Genomic DNA, 18,018 nt, shown 5'->3' on the forward strand with positions numbered 1-18,018 from the left:
AAAAGCAGATTTATCTGACCCACACCTTCTCCGAGATCCTCATTAAGCTCTTCAGGCCAGAAGACAGGCCTGAAAGTGCAGAATGAAAGTGGCCAGACCCATTTTATTGCTCTCTTAATTCCTTATGGTATGAGAAATCATGGTCCACACACACAGGAGGAAACTCTAGGAGTGGGAGAATTTCAAGCTCCAAGTAGCTGCTACCAGAAGAAGTAAACACACTGTAGTCCCCTTGCACCCCTTGAAATGTAAGCTATTTTGCTGAGCATACACACCCACTTTTAGTGAAATCTTTTCAACTTCCAAACCGTCACCCAAAGAGGCCTGATCCCTTATTTCATAGCTGACGTGTGTTCATATCCTGCTTCTAGACTCTGGAGATAGAAGGTGGACCCACTGGCATGTGCTCACCTGGCTGCAGGAAATCCCTCTGTCTCCCCTTTTCACTGCCAGCCCTACGATGCCTGCCCTGCACATGCAGGACTGCTCATGCACCTCCGCCAGCCCGCAGCCAGCCGTCGCTGGGCCCAGCAGTAATGGCTGGGTGATGCTTATCCTGCCGAGGAAGGCTATGCTGCCACTTTCAAACTCCAGAAACATTTTCCTCTCTTGTGAAGACTATGAATACTGAACAATTTCTTTGACTAGATGCAGTTTTTCCAGCCCTGTGTTGTGGCATCAATGGTCGAACTCTTGCACAGCATCCAAAGAACACCACTCTTACCAGGAAACACATTTTTTACTATTAAATGCATCCACAGTGGTTACTGATATCCCATAGGCAGACAACCATGCAAGGCCCTTGAAAGATATTCCCTACTTCTCTTGATCTGTCAAAATTATATTCCTCATCCAGGCAGAACACCACAAAACCAAACATGAGTCATTTTTCTCCCATGCATAACAAATATCAGGGAAATTACAGCCACACTCATATAAATGGGGTAGCCAAAGATTTTAGCTGATACAAGGGAAGATTCTGCAGTTTTCACAAAGCTTTTTAATACAATAATTGTATATTAATATCGTACTTTTATTCGTCTGCCATTTTCTAATGTCTGGAAAGAGTGGCAAAGGGGCACAAACGAGTCCAATTCATGCCAATGGGTTGGCAAACTGATCAATGACATATAAACACATCTTCACCAAATAGATTAAAAATCATGACAGAAAATAAATTATTTCAGGCATTCTGTTTCTAGGTGTCTCCGTGATATTTGTTATCTGAGACCGCGATCTTTATAAATCCTGTGTTTTCAGCTTGCTATCTCCTTAAATGAAAGCTTAGGAAGACATTCCCAAACAGAGGTCTGGACCCAGCAACTGGTAATTGCACTAAGTCTTCAAAACAGTTATAGCATAAATTCTACGAGATTTTTTGAATTTAATATTATTTTCCTTTTAAAGGAAAAGAGCCATTTTTAATGAGTAGCTGAAGCATACTGAGCATGCATTAAAATTGTGCCCCTTGTGTATTTTCATATGCTTTGAACACCACAAAACACATTGAAGTACTAAAAAACCCACAACTGGATTAAGTTCAGCTCAAGAAAATCTTTTATGAAAAATTAATAGCAACACTACAAACTATGGTGTTTTCACTCCTGGAAGGCACTATTGTAATTAATAAGTCATTCAGAGTCTTGAAGTACATGAAAGAAAAGTTCAGTAATTTTCTTCATCTGGATGAACCCAATTTTCATAAATGGTAAAGACTGCCTTTGACTTGCTCATATGCATATTTAACTGTTCTACAAACGAAGTACACAGGTGAAGTGATTTGCTCAAATCTGTCCGTGGTACATCAACAGCAGACTGGAACAACTCAGATCTCCTGACACCCCTACCCGCTGCCTTTCCCCTGGAATCCACATTGTCTCTCCTACAATCAAAGCTCTGGCTTATTGTTTAAAGTTTCAATCAAAATAATATATTCTACTTTCCAGAGAGCACTTACATCCTGGAGAAGTTTCTCCAAGTTTTCCTGCAGCTCATAAAAGTACCGAGAAGTAATAAGACCTTCACGTGATTTATCTAGGCAATCTCTGGCCAGTTCAATAACTTGATGATGAATGAAACTTAGGACCCCATCTGCCAATTGCAGCACGTTCTCTGGAGCATTAGAGGCAATAAACTCAGCCAGCCGTTCTTCCATCTGCGCTGTGGCCTAAGAGTACAGAATAACAAGAAATTACTCTTAAATTTTACTATCCCAGAACTTAAAACGTAAACAAGTAGGGTGCTAAAGTAACATATTCGCAATTCCAAGAAGCACAAGGCTTAAAAAAATATTCCAAAATACAGTAGCATTTTGCTGAGAATAAAAATAGCGTACCATAGGCAAAAGTTATGTTCACATGAACAAACAACAAAAATTAATCCAAACACACTTTCTGAAAATGCAAATGACCATAAACATATCTTATCCTGAGGCTGTATTCCTCCCTGCATCTCCAGAGTAAGGATATAAGATATGAGGCAGTTTTCAGAACTTTTAGGCAAGACCATGGAAGCTGAAAATCATTGCCCCAAGCAACAGACACATGCATTTCTATCACTACAAGCCCTGATATCCTGTCTCCAGAGGAAGATCTATTTTTGCTATTGGTAGAAAAGGAAGGAATGGCCATATCGACAGCTCTGGGATACATGATTTTCTACGCTCATTTCACTAAGATGTTAACTTTCAAAGCTTGATTCCACAGATTTCACTATTCAGCTTTTTAAAAACACACACACACTTATTTTCACTGCAGATCACTTCAGCACGTTTCCATGTAACTGAATTCAGATTGACTTTTCTAAAAATCCAAATCTATCTTTGTTGCTTCGCTGGTACCGAAAGCCCCAGTGGCAAACTTGGTTTTTGCCAAAATCTCCAGTATAATTTGGAATGACTTTAAAAGAAAACTTTGCATTTCCAATATGTAAATGGAAAGCCTACCAAAACCAAAGAAGTTTGGATCAGTATACAGCAAATTTAAAGCAGTTATACAGGGAATATTGAGAGAATGTTATTCAACTTATTTTGAAATTACTCTTTAAAACAGCTTTGTAAAGCATATATGAAAATAAGCAAAACATCCCTCTTCCAGCCTTGATCTGATTCGGAATTTAAAGAAAAAGACAAGGATTAGTTAAAAATATATGGACAGCCAAAGCATGGCCCTTCTTACTCTTGTGAGCGTTTGTCATGCCAATAAAAGACATGAGAAATTTAGTAAATATGAAATACATACACAAATACACAGAGCTTTTCACCCTTTTCCATCTGAATCTCTCTATACATTCAATCTATTTCTTCTACTGCAGAATTAATTTATGAAGCAGAGAGGGCAGCTTCAAACTCTCAGCAAACTGCACTGCTTGGAAGTGAGACGTAAGAGCTGGGCTCCTTCTCCAACAAGCACTGCAAATTAATTCTGAGCTTGTTCACAAGTTCATTGAATGCATTATTCAAAAAGTGATTCCTTACCTTTGGAAACCTTTCTTTGTACACATGATTCATCATTATTATTTCACTGTCAAAGGAAATTGGGGAGCGACCCGGGCTAGAGGAAAAAAGAAAGTACGTTATAATTTACAGATATCACATCAAAACCCTCCCAAATCCAGTGCTGGTCATAATGCTGCCACGCTGACTGTAGCCTTTCCAAAGCTTTGACTTCACTTCAGTAATGGGCAGATGCTTAACTTCAGAGAAAATCCAAGCAAGCAATGGCAGCCTATAGTCATCTGAAAACTACTAACACTTCTGTCTTCACGTGAACTCAGGCAGAAACGCACCTATTTTCAGTGAATGCAAGCCCTAACATACAAGCATGTAAAAAACCCAGTGCATTTGTTGCAGGTACATTTGTTATTTCCCTTGTTCTCTTACTGCCCTCCATGGCAGTGGTTGCAGCCCTGCTCAGAAAGAAACCACTATTATCTCTGGAGTGTCTAGTGCCAGAAAGGAGCAGAGTAAAATGAAACAAGGAATTTGAGATGACTTGCTTTCCTTTGTCTGAAGAATACCACACTATAGGAGCGATGCATGAGCAGTGTTATTCAGCTAAATCTCCTATATAAATACCACAAGCAATAGGAACAGAATACTTTTATGAAAAGTGCAGTCCCTTGAGGCATGTTACACCACGGATGCATATGCATGTATGCATAGGTTAGCAAGCAACTTCAAGGCACGCCAAAAAACAGGACACTAAATCTTGACAAACTGCATTTATATTACTGTTTGGGTGTTTTTTTTAAAGAAGAGTTGCATCTCATTTCATCACATCTGATGGTATGCAATGCTCTGACTCATTCTGCCACTGAGACAGCCGGAGTGAGGTAATGCAGATAATCCCTAACTACAGGATCGCCTACAGCATCTCATTTCTCTGGTTACCTTGTTTTAATGTTCAAGACAAGCAAGGACTTCAATTACTTGGCATCTTACATGATCACTGTCTTTATAATTTTAAGAGTACTACATTTTGCTAAAAATATTTTCTCTATGTCAGAAAATACAATTTTATCTTGAATGAGTTCAAACATCTTAAACTTTCTTGTGAAGGATGAAATGAATCTCTCTAAGTGGAATAAATGCATTTTAAACTTGGAATGCATTACAGTTACTACCTTGCTGCTAACCTATTTAAAGGAAAAAACATTCTTTGGGGAACATATATTTACAATTCAAAGAAAATTTAACTCACTGCCTCATGGAATACAGCAATACCAATCTCTTTTCATGCCTGGTGCTGGAATTCCATGAATTATATTGTGTCTTGTTTTTATTAAGGTTTATCCCTCAGCTTGGGAAAATGCACTTCAGATTAAATCTCTCACTGAATCCTTATGTTAAAGGAGAAAAACTGATTTGGATGTTTTGGATACCAAGTAAAAACACATTTTCATCAACTTTTTTGAAGAAAATATATGCCTTAGCTTGGTAGATAGCTATTTTTAATCAAGGGAAATTTTCTTAAAAAAGAAACTTACATTTATATTCATATGTAATGTCTAACGTAATAAAAAGAAGGGTAAAAACATTTAAATTTCAGACCTAGAAGCAAATTCCCCCCCTCTTTTCTCTAAGACCAAACAATCTGGCACAAACACATGACATTTGTTTACTGGCAGTTCATATGAAGCTGAAGAACTTGGTGAATATAGTTATTGAAGAATTTATTTTTCTATAATGTATTATTTCTCTGTGTGATTTCAGTGAGGTATAAATTACAAGATACATAAGCCCTTTGATACTAACTACGGAAATATGGAGCCACATACATACTTCATTTTAACACTAAAGTAGTCCTACTAAAATTTGTGCATGCTTAAGTATTTGCTGTCTTAGGGCCACAATAAAACATGAGGGTTTTTGCCTTTTGCTTTCAAAGCACTTTATTCATATGGATACAGGAAATTAAGAGCTATGCAGAAATCACACTACTTGAGCTGTCCTGCCAGCAGATGTAGTGTTTCCTTAAGGAGAGCCACAGTGATATGGGAGTTTATTGGGTTTGCTTTTGGTTTTTATGATTCTGAAACAAAGTAATTTCTTTGCACAAGAGTCTACTGATTGGCAAGAAAGTAAACACTTATAATCCCTTAGCTTCCTTGGGCATTGGCAGTTTTCTCTCTCATCTTTGGAAGCTGATTAATGCCAGTTTTTACCACCTAAAAAGGCAGAGCATCCAAACAACTCCAGATAAAACCTGGGAGCAAGGTTCAAATTGTCATTTTAAATAAAATTTGCCTGATATAACAGGTCAAATTAAATGTCTAGCTGAGTATAGCAAGACTGCAACATAATATACTGCACCATAATTTTTTACGTTGATCCTTAGCCTGGGGAACTACAGAAATAATTAGATGGATAACTGACTAACTAACCAAAGGCTAGCTGCCAGGCACTGCTGGTTACTTTACAGCACCTTTGAGACACAACTAGGTGAAAAAGAAACCAGGACTGGGCAGATAACTGAATGACACCAAGGGAGAACGTAAGGAAATTGAGAAAAAAGCAGAAAGGATTTTAATACATTTTATTGGCATGACAGCTTTTCAAATGCAAAAGCTTCACACATCTACCAAAAAATTCACATACAGAACTAAACCAGTCTAACATTTCAAGCCTCACAAAGGAACAGATTATTTTCAGTAAAACAGAGGACAAATACTGTGCACGTGCATAACATTTTAAGACAAAAAGCAGGCTGCTTCTCTTTTCTTGGTGTAGATAGGTAGGTCAAAGAAATGATTATTGTCAGCGAGTTTCTCATTTCAGCAGAGCAGACGTTAGAAGAATAACATCTGTCCCCTTAAGCTTAACAGCAGAATGAAAAACTACTCTCTCTTTTCCCCTTCTTCACCCTCCCTCCACTTTATGAAATGATGTGGTGGTAGATTTTCAGTGACATCTATCTCCTGCAAAGGTTTCTAGCCTTCAACTTGTCAAAACTCATGTGTCTATCTGGTGCTGGAAAGTGAAAATAGCTTACAGACAGCTATTTCAAGGAGTAGTGTTTATAGTAATAACTTAAATCTTACAAAGTCTAGTTTAACTGTGACTAAATAAAACTGAGATGTTTATGAATACCTAATTTCTCCTTCACTGTGACAGCTGTATTTGTTAGGAAAAAGCAGAGAAGCTAAAAGCACTGTGCTCCCCTCTGCTTTTACCCTGTCCATAAAGGTTTAACAAGGATGTATTTACAGCGCATTACCAAAGTCAGAGTCCATAGGAAAATTAAAACCATAAGCCTTAATTTTCTGTGATTTCCAGACACACAAAATAAGAAATTTTAAAACTAGAGAGCTAAAGTTGTATGAAGCAGAAACTAAGTTAAACCTTCTGAAGATGAGCAGAGCATCAGCCTTCCTCTTCCCCCAAGAAATAAATATATAAATCTTTGATCTCATACAATTTACATTAATACCAGAAGTAAGTCAGAAAACTCCCCCTGAAAAAAGAGACAATAAAGCAGAAGCAAATAGAGCCAATTTACATCTGTCCATCAAACTTCAGAGCAAATATGACTTGGTGCTTCACACAGACCACCACAATTAGACTTAATCCTGTTTCTGGACAGGACAATGACCAAAGGAGAACTGAACTCAGTAAAGCAGAATCCATCTGCTAAAGTCTGAATTTATGCACATGCACAGTAACAGTGAAATACAGTTTCCCACAGAGTTACAACAATCTATACCATGGAGGAAATAATGTAGAAAGTTAAACGTGTAACTTTAGATTATTTTTCAGTATTTATTCAAGGATCCTTCTTCCTGCATAATCATAACCAAACAGCACAAAGTCCACACTGGGCAGTTATTCTAGAGCTGCTAGAAAAAAGGGAATCTGAGGCAAAGCAGGGTATACAGTAATTCTTCTTCTTATGGAACAGGCAAGTGGTGAAACAGAATGGTAAAGAGTCTTTCTCACTGAGCGCTTTGAAAAGTCATTTCTGAGTTTGTTTACATACTTTTTTATTTTTTAAATTCATTTTTACAAACACTCAGCTTCAGCTACATTTAGTTTACAGACAAATACTATTTGTGATTGGTTTTGTATCGCTGAATTGTTTTCCCGTTCAGCCTTTCTTTATACTAGGAGTAACATTCTTATTAATGTAAGGGGTTTTTTATATTTATAAATAAAATAACAAATTAATAAATAATAATTATATATATATGTATATACATGAGAGAACATTAAGGGAAAGGGAATACATATCAATCAATCTCTCTGAAAGTGAGGACTAATGAGTTTTTTCTACAGACTTACACAGGGGCTGCAACTAGCTCTTTCCAATACTTGAGGTTTTTTTATACATGCCAACAAAGACTGAGACTGCTTTAGACAGAAAACACTAGAAAGTTAAAGTAATGAGCAGTACAGAAGACAAATAAGAATACCCAGTTTTTCTCATAATGGAAAACCACAAAGATAGCGAGTGAAACCAAAAGGTTAACAAATTTAAAACCAATCACTTTGAAGAACTTTTAAAAATCTACTTCACAGAACTCACTGTCTTGAGAGAGAAAACAAAGAGACCAACATTATCTGTAATGTAGTTAGAATGTATTTTCATAAGCAAAGGATGCCTTATGCTTCAGAATATAAAACTATTATCCTTCTCTGGCAAATCCATGGCTGCATGAATCCCTGCTCTGCAGAGAGCACTGCCTGCTCCTCCACAGCTTGTGGCGTGGGCATTTTCTGAAAGCAGCAGCATGAAGTGATGAAACCACCAAGTAAAAGATTACTCAAGTGGTTAAAGCTGACACTTAAGTGCAGTGAGATGAGAGAGCTCCACAACCTGCAGGATCAATTTTTAAGACAAAAATGGACTATGTGGGCCACTGGTGTGGTTCACAACACCTATTCCTTCTTCCCATCTTGGGTATTTTATTGTCAGAAGCCTTTTTTGGCAACTGGCATTTTCTAGGAGTTGTCTCTGTGTATTCTTAATGGCAGGATCTAGCCTGTCAAAAGTCAGGTTGGAGGATTGCATTTAAAAAGCACTACCCAGCAAAGAGATGAAGGAGCATATTTGATTAAGGATGATCTCATCTACTTCAACTGTATAAAAATTCACTGCTACAATCTTCAACCCTTTTTCCCTAGGCAACATTATCCTGAAATACGAAAAGAGATCAAGAAAAATGGGCAGATTGGTGGGCTGAGTGACTGCACAAAGGCAGCTCCTGAAGAAGTCGTTATTAGTTAACTCTACTTTTATCTCTGACATTCTCCACACATTCCCACGTGTTAGCAACCACTAAAGGATGACAAGTAAAGAGAACCAGGAAAAGATGGAGGGCAGCATCTCTCTAACTTAAAAAGAGTAATGATGCCAAGTTTAGTGCAAGAGTTCACACTCTCCATGCATTTTACTCCTGGGAGAAAAGATCTTCTTCAGGTAAAGCCCAGGATTGTTCTAAACAAAGTGAATGTAGCCTGAGCATCTCTTTGTTGGTCAATAACTTGAAGGATTTGAAGGCTGCATTACAAAAAAAGGAGAACAGTTGCGAGATGATACTTAGGAACTACTTCTGCAGGTAATAGAGAAATTTTCTCTTCTACTAAAGACATGCTGTAAGCACCAAAACAGGTGGATCACATGGAAATACATTCTTTCATTTAGCATGTGAGTACTGGATCCATTGTGGGTGGATAAGAGAACAGTCTCCTAGCTTTAGCAACCAGCTTTATAAGCACATCACACTTTTGGATTCCACCATTGGTCTCAGGCTACCTCCTTCCCCCTGCACAGGAAAGCAGCTGGGAAAGAACCACTGCCATTTCTTTGATGTAGAAATTCAGGGGATTTCAAACAAGGCATGATTAGTTAAGTGATGAGTATCTTCAAGCCACACTGGCAGAACACCTCAAGCAACAGAGGTGCTACCAACTTGTCAGTGTACATCAGTCAACGCTACACTCCATGACTATATGCTTTGTTACTTTGTTCATCCAATTTGATCATTAAGACTGCTCTCTATGAACAGAATATTTGAAGCTAGATACAAGAAAATGGTAAATTTCTAGTCAAAGAAGTAGATTTCTCCAAAAGTTACATCTAGGCAATGCTCTCCTCTATCTGGGAGCATAAAAGGATTATCTGATACTTCTAAAAAATCTTGGGTTACAGAGACCCTCAAAAACAACCGTTCCAGCATTTGACAATGACATCTTGAAATACCAGTTCCTCTCTCATAAAAAGAGATGTAAGGCTGCAGTTATAAAGGATGAAAAATTAATACATGTTAACAATCAGTCATAAATATCAGACTATCTTTCAAATTACAAAGCTGTGACCATCAATTAAGGAAAACGTCTGATTTATTTTGTTCATCTGCTTTTCATTAAAGCTGATCAAACAAGACCATTAAATGCCTATGAAAATATTACATTTTTAGGAAATTCCTGCTTAATTTTCAACACATTAACTGCTCAGATTTTATTTTTTCATTTTTTAAGTAAGTAAAAATATCCTCTCACCAAGTGAGCTAACTGTCATGTGGACAAATACATAAGCAAGCTGTGCAGTAAATAAGGTCTGGTCTTCACATATTTCAGTACTTGTTCGTTTACAAGGACACGCTACCCTCTGTCAAAGAGGGTATTTACTCCTGCAAACATTGCTCCAATTGGTTGGATTGACATATCAATTTTCCTTTGAGGTGCAAGGGCCCGCATGAACGCTTGGTAGTGGCAAGGGTGCTTTAGTGTCACACAGCATCACAGTACTAGCAATAAGCAAAATGAAAAACAAATCAGGCACTGTAAGTTTAAAAAATTAAATTACTTCATTCTAAGCTTTGGAATACCAATAAGGCTGGCCATTATCACACTGAAAACCAGAGAGAGCTAGAGAAAGCATTCAAGGGAGGAAGAAGATTAATCACATCGTTATATGACACACTGAATTAATCTAGTCTCGTCACAAATTATAAACCTACTATATGATAACTCTGCTTTTAAATTGGCTCACAGAGGTAAAATTCTCAGCAAATTTATAATCTGTATTAACAAGGAAAAAAATAAAATTGGGCTCTTCATTGTATTGTTTATATCATTCTTGCATTAGCAAGAGTGTCTTATACTTCATTATGCCAACAGTAATATGTCTGTGTTAGAAAGGACAATAATTACTTTAGTGATGTGTTGCCTACCTACAGTAGCTGTCTTATCTATAAAGAATTAGTACTACTACAGTTACACTACTCAGCGATAGTCAGCATTAAGAGTGACAGCAAGAGGACTGAAGTAGGACTATAGTTCAAAGAGACTTAGTACAAATCATATAACTAGTCTTTTACTACATGGCAATTTGCAGAGATCACAGGCTAAGTGTACTACTACCCATAAGTACTTACCTGCTCCTGTAGATTACTGTGTAACTACACTTAGCAGATCCACATGCAATTACCATGCAGCCTGCACTGAAGTTCAGAACATACAAATAATTACAAATAATCATGAAAGGTCAGCTCTGCCATGACACAATACTCCCCATGGATTTTTTTTGTTATCTTGGCCTGTTTCACTTCCTTCCATTACAAACCCTGGCCTAGGTCCTGAGCTGGACACACTGGTTCAGTATTTTCAGCTGGCAGAATCTGAATCTTGTCCATTAATTTCTGAATCTTGTCCATTAATTTAAAGGTGATATCCACCTCTGACACCCTAAGATGAGAAGCAGAAGGAAGACTTCACCTCCTTGTCCTCTTCTTGTATAAATCCTTTTTCTTTCACAAGATGCTGCGTCTAGAGGTACGCATCTCTAGACTTTCATTCACTTCATCCAGCACTAAATAGCAAAACTTAAGGCTTTTGCTATGATACAAAATGTTTGTGGATTTATTCCACATAATTGTTAGAGACCTGCAAGAAAGATTGCCCAGAGAGTCTGTGGAATCTCTGGCCTTGGAGATATTCAAAAGCCATCTGGATGTGGTCCTGGGCAATCTGCTTGAGCAGGGGTTTGGACAAGATGACTTTCAGAGGTCCTTTCCAACCTCAGTCATCCTGTAATTCTCTGAAAGATGAAGATCTAGTTGCTTCTGTTTTTAAGCATGGAAAAGTCAACTGCACAAGGAAATTAGCCCTGGATAGCTATCTTTGAACAACCAGTTCTCTGAAGCAACAGTAAAAATTATTCAACTGCTAATGCAGGAGAAATGTTTTCAGCACTATTACAAAATTGCTCTTGGGTACAATGCCATTTAACGTTTTGATTTCATCTACTCTAGTCTTCACACCCCTTCAGAAGCACTGCTGTAAAAGTTATTCACAGTGACTGTAACCACTTCCTTATATTAATGCAGCAAAATTCTAAGAAACTTCACTAAAGGAAATCTACATCCTATAGATTTAGTCCAAGATGCTTGTGGATCATGTTTTCATAGAGTTATTGATACAAAAGTCATAGATACGAAAGCAGGCTATGCTAACCATTTTGCAACCCAAAACCTCAGCATCAAATGCAAAAAAAATATATCCTTTCTGATTAGGTGAGGTGGGTTAAATGTTGATTAAAATAATTTCAAAAACATGTAGCAAAACAACTACAAATGACTATTCTTCGATCTGAAAGCACACATAGAAATGCAATACATGTGTCCAACATCTTAAAAATACAACAAACAACCTGAAGCTCACCTGAGACTGCGAGATCGAGGCCTCAAGGCTGGAGAATGGCGGCCTTCCTCATCAGTGATGCTCTCAGTACTGAAATGTTTTGTCAGGAAATGAAGTTCATCTGCCGTGGGCTGAAAGGGCAGCTGGTGCAGCTTCTCCTGAGATGAGCATGATGACTGAGTACAGAAAAAAATACAGAAAAGAAATGCACTAAACGCATGCATAGGGGTCAGCTAATGAATGGAAGAGGAACGGATTCTGCCAGACACTGCACACTCCAGCGGAAAAGAAAGCTACTTATCAGACCAGGTGCCTCTTTTTATTGTTCTCATTAGGCTAAGCCAACCCATATGTACAATGACAGAGCTGGTAAGATCAGGAAAACTTTGGGAGAAGGATAAGCTGTTGCATCTGATTCTGGAACCATTACATCTGATCATGCAGGTAATTTACTATCAGGAGACAGAAAGGAAGGTACATGAGTACCAGTGCTACCCTGGAAAGGCCAAGGAGGTTCCTGGAGTGGTGAGCAACTTTCTTTCCTTTTCCCTCATGCTCTCTTAGCTCAGGAGTTTCACTGGCATGCAGAATGCTATGGAGCTGTGTAGACATGAGAGTTTTTGCTGATTATTGGCTCTCATTGGAAATTGCTATTGTAAATGGTCAGGATTTTATTTCTCCCTTCCTTTACCCATCAGGCTTCTTCTCTAACCAAGTAGGCAATAATAAAATGAAAGTAGCTGACTTTGCAGAGTTGTAAGATTAACAGAGTTTCTTGTTATAAACAGCTTATTCACCTTTAAATAAGTTGATACATTTATATGACACACATCCTGTGGTAATGACAGACGTGAAACTGTTTTAATTCTTGAACCTTAAGAAACCTGAGATTAAAACAAATATTTGTGGGAAGTGTTAATAACATCAAATGTTGGATGTTCCAGGGGAAAAAGCTGTAGTTCAACTAACGAATGCATTTTTTCTTGCGTGATTTTTCAGTGCCCCTTTCCATTTTACAAAATAAAATATATTATGTAAGGACAAATTAAAAATCCTCTTTAAAAACAAAGGGTGGGGGGTAGGGGGTGAGGGGCGGAAGTGCTGAATAACCTGAGTAGCACTGAATAACACCAGTGGGTCTTATTAAAAGCATCATCCTAATCTAAGTTCCAAGGCTCCTTATTGATCTGATGAAATTAATTATGTACACTGTTTCAGTGGAAAAACTTTTCCTTTTGCTACAATGACCCTCACTCCAACTGGATGGCACTGCATCCTAGTATCAGAAGTATTGGTAGGAGGGAATTATACATGATACAACATGTATGACCAAAGCTTTAACTCACCTAGCATGCTTTTCTAGACTTATTTGCTGTTGGTGGTTTTTGGAAAAGAAAGCTAAGAAGTATGGCCAAGCAATGAAAGTCAAATTCTGACAAGGCTTTTCACCAAGTCCTGCATGTTTGTAATGTTGATAGCAAAGAAAATACTCTGAAATCACTTAAAACAGGTACCTCCAAATTTGTCAAGAAGGTAATAGCTACACTTGAACTGAAGTAAAACTAAGCAGATTGTTGCAGATCCTAGCATAGTCTTATCTAGAGAATTCTAGGCAAGACTGAGATGGAGATCTGAATGTGAGAACTTATAAACCTAAAGATCATATTCTTTGATAGAAATATAATTGGCTCCAGACCCCAGATCCACTCCCTCTGCACTGCACAGAGATATTTACAGAAAATAACCCCCTTGAAAGCCTTGGGACATGCACAAACTCCCCAGGCATGACTGGAACAGGAAGCCACCACTTCCAGTGTTTTCCTTCAGGCAGGTCTGGGTGCAGGGATCATGTTGGGAAGTCATCTCCAGCACAGTGTCCACACAGTGATGATTATCCAGATAGTGTATCAGCTTACACTGGTCTAATTCACACTGAAGCCAACACGGAGAGTCTGGGTATTCGATAGCCCCTTCGCCCACAGCTATTCTGTGGCACTGCTTATGCCAAATACAGGAAAGATTCTCCCCTTGTAGTATAGAATTATGCAAGCCCTGTTTGACTTTCAGAGCTTTCTTTGATGTCTTTCTTTGTGTCTTATACAATACAAGGAGCGGGAAGAAGTACCTGCCTATGAAAAAACAGCTTCTCAAAGAAAGGTACGTGTCAGTTGACATCCCATTCATGATGAATAACACGAATCCTGCAATAGAGCAGGAATTACTAAAGACACTGTCTTACAAACCTGCATTAGCAGGTATTCAAGTTCTGGCATTACAAATACATGTCTTATTCAAAACAAAATTAAACTAAAACTACCACATTAAGGAAGCTTAGCACATAGTTACTAGTTACTAGAGTTAGGGAAAAAAAAAATCAAAACTGATATTCTAGAAAAAGCATTAAAAACTTTATGTCTCCCAACAGCAAAATCACTGGGGAAGCAGTGCTAGTCAACTCATGGATGACCCAACAAAATCCTCCTTCCACTTCCTCTCCTTAAAAGCAATCAGATCACAAAGTTTGTAATTCCAGAGAATAATTAGAGACCTGAAGATAAAGACCTGATGAGAAATGGACTTTCCTCCGCCAAGGGCTTCTCTAGCAGTCTTAAGGAATACAACCTTTCAATGAAAAAGCATGAAAGCGAAGTGAAACACTTCTGAAGTATTGATTTTTAAGTAATCGCATCACTGTATTCAATATTTGCAGCAGACTAATACAAACATCTCCCTGGTGTCTTGGTTACAGATGCAGTAAAAAAAAATGCAAGCTAATACTATAGTAGCTTATATATTAACTCTGCATCTAGAAAATGAATAGCAGATTAGATGTTTAAAAATAATTGTATATTGGCCCATTCAACTGACTGTTCTATATTCATCTAACCTGAAAGAAGGTCTTCTCCAGCTTTTTCAGTGTTGGTCTGATGAGATTTATCTGACCTTCACAATTTGTATGAAAAGGGTAAATGTGCATTTTTTAAAAGTGTCACCCCTCATTTGGAAGCCAAAAGTAAAGCAGAACCTACAGGTTTCCACTGACCTTAGAACAGGTAAATGTCTTGGTTTGTTCAGTTGGTTGGTGGAGCAGCTGATCCATGACCACAGAGATGCAGGTCAGCTCTAAATGCCATACAGAAACTCAGGCCACCAACACACAGAACTGACACTCTTCTTGCTATTTCATTTCCTACTGATAAGTACACCAGAAAGAAGGTCTACCAGCTTTCTTCTGTCTCACTTGAAAAAGAAATGTAATCTAGAGGACTGATCACACCAAATGGAAGCCCAAAATTATGTTAAATGTGCATCTACAGCATTAATTCATTGTGCCCTTTTGACAAGACCCTTGCCTACTTCTTACTTCAGTTTAAAGTCTACACAGGAATAATACTGCTTATCAACTTCAGAGGTGTTATTCAGATCAATTCAAATTAATTCTAATCTATGAAATACTATGATAATAGCATTGTCATAGTAAGTAGTAAGTAGGATTGGCTTAGAAATGTAATACTAAGTTTAATAGCTCCAAGAATTGCATCACTACTTACTAAACAGCCCATTTAAATGTCTTTGAGATTGTAACACTAAACCAGCAAAAGGACAAGAGATGCAAGACTCAGCCATTTCAAGGGAAGAAAAAAAAAAAGTCCTGGAATTACAGGTTTCAGTCTAACTATTTCCTGCAGGAAGGTGATTTCAGATCTACATATGACTATCAGTTCATGTTTCTCATTATATCACCTCGTTTTCTGTGCTTACAACCTTATAATACTTACACCATTTGAACTGATGCTTTCTATGTGACACATCTATCTCAGAATTTTTGTTTATTTTTTCTGGAAAAGTCTCAATCAAAATTATCGAGCTATTTCTGGGAACATGCCAAGAGACAAATATGCTTTCTTTCCCATGTCAGAAAGCTGAGAACTTTCTAAAAGTAGCTTTAACATCCCTATTTCAAAGCAAGGACTGATACTTCCAACAGATTTTTTTTGTTAGTTTTCCTCTCTCCATGGGCATCTACCCAAAGGCTGGTCAAACTATAAACTCTTGAAAAACTAGTGATCACACCTGCAAGTAAGAAGGACTTATACACTGCAGGCAGTTTGGTCTCCAAAGGTGTCATCTTCATGGGCATCTTGGAAATTCTCACAGTGGCAATCAATGATCAAACTATTTGGATGTCATCCATACAGAAAGTAACTGTACCTGCTGCCTGCTCTCATAGCTTGCACCCAGAAGAGGACCTAGCCATGGCTTATGCCCATAAAGACTTAACCTAAGACTATAAAGGCAAAAGCAGCGGCTCCTTTTTAACAGCTGGTCTCAGGTGCTTGAATATATAATATTGCTTGGCAGTGAAACCAGGGGCATCTTTTCCATGTTGATAATGAAATCTTCTGCCATGTTTTTCTGTGCTCCTGCCCCTATATCTGTACACACACACATACAGAGACTTCTCCCACAGGAGACTGAAAGTCTCCTGCCTTCTAAGGAGACAAAAAAAACCCTAACAAAACAAAACAAAAACAACCCAACAAACCAGCCCAACAAAAAACCAACTGTCTTGAAGGACAAAAAAATAACAAATTTTGGAAATTGTGCAAACTAGAGTCTGCAGGAATGTGTCTGAACATATGAAGCTATAGAGATGAGATTAACATTGCAAAATCAAATTTTAATCATATCAATTTATACTAAAAGGAAACTTTTGACCCCAATCTCTTCTCTTGCTATATAGACTGAATTTAACACTCACCTCCTAAGGAACTGTGATGATAAATTTGTGTTTGAGAGGCACTAGAAAGTATATGGATGAACTTAATAGAACAGCTCACAAGGAAAACAATGATTCAGTGTAAGATTTGCATAACGTGGAGTACTGAGTCCTAATTAATGCAGGTATTACAATTGTTAGGAACATACTCTAAACAGAACATATAAACCAAAACGATCAGTAGAAGTATTATGGAAAGAGGCAGTGATATGTGACCACACAGATGAAGACACTCACCATAACACACATACAAAAGCGTGTTACATTTAAGTCTGTACAGGTAGCCTTAACATTTCTAATTTTTCTATGCTTGGCTTTGCAAGGTTGTTATGTGGATAACCACAACATCTGGTTTGCATAAACTAAAGGACAAGATTCATTGTATGGAGTACCTGAGAGTTATAAGGGTTAACACGGTGCTGCTACCTTACTGGTATTAATGACATACTAGCCTTTTGAAAGTACAGAACTCAAGCAAACTGCAGCCAGTCTTTCTAATGACATGTGTAAGAACTGAAAAGCTTCATTAAGAGGATCAAATTATTCAAGTTAAGTAACAGGTGTGGATTATCAGTTTTTCTTTCTGCTAGCCTGTTAGCAGAGGGTTTCATACTAAGAACTCGAAAGCAGACAAGAATTTCATTTCCCAGTTATAAAAAAGCTGAGAGCTGGCTAGTAATTATGCACTATCTCTTTGAGTCCTGCCACTTCTGACACATTGTGCCTCTTAACTGATCAGTCGAGCCAAGTGCTGCACTGGGATTTCACCAATGCTAAAGGCAAAGTGCAAGATGATAGGAGCTGGGAAATGGAGGAAAAAGCAGCAGAACCAATAACTAAAATAATTTTTAAAATAATTAGTATATTAAATAATGTTAGCAAAACAATGAAGAAAGATCAGATATTTTAGTAAAGACTCAGAAGCTGATTTGTTAGGGTGTGTTTGTACAAACTGAATTGCTTGAAAAAGTCTGTGCCACTTACTGAAACTGTTGAACTGGGAGTGTTTGTTCCATATCCAGATGAAGGAAGGGAGGCCAAGGACCAGCGGCGTCCATCCGTTCTGGGGAAAAGAAGCAAGGGAAATTACTGTCAGGGA

The 18,018-nt window shown here is 37.8% G+C and overlaps 1 protein-coding gene across 7 annotated transcripts in view; it reads right to left on the minus strand.

The window, feature by feature from the left end:
- Positions 1-18,018, minus strand: part of MAST2 (microtubule associated serine/threonine kinase 2) — a 197,486-nt gene that overhangs the window by 38,511 nt on the left and 140,957 nt on the right. For 5 of the 7 annotated variants that reach the window (XM_072867325.1, XM_072867323.1, XM_072867321.1 and 2 more), the window contains 4 exons: positions 17,904-17,982; positions 12,161-12,315; positions 3,476-3,551; positions 1,958-2,167 (listed from right to left, as the gene is read on the minus strand). In XM_072867325.1, coding sequence (XP_072723426.1) covers positions 1,958-2,167; positions 3,476-3,551; positions 12,161-12,315; positions 17,904-17,982 — 520 coding nt within the window. The remainder of the gene's footprint in view (positions 1-1,957; positions 2,168-3,475; positions 3,552-12,160; positions 12,316-17,903; positions 17,983-18,018) is intronic. The other 2 variants (XM_072867322.1, XM_072867320.1) reach the window with 1 other exon arrangement.

The sequence above is a fragment of the Ciconia boyciana genome, chromosome 7 (genome assembly GCF_034638445.1).
Source record: "Ciconia boyciana chromosome 7, ASM3463844v1, whole genome shotgun sequence".
In the NCBI taxonomy this organism is placed as follows: domain Eukaryota; kingdom Metazoa; phylum Chordata; class Aves; order Ciconiiformes; family Ciconiidae; genus Ciconia; species Ciconia boyciana.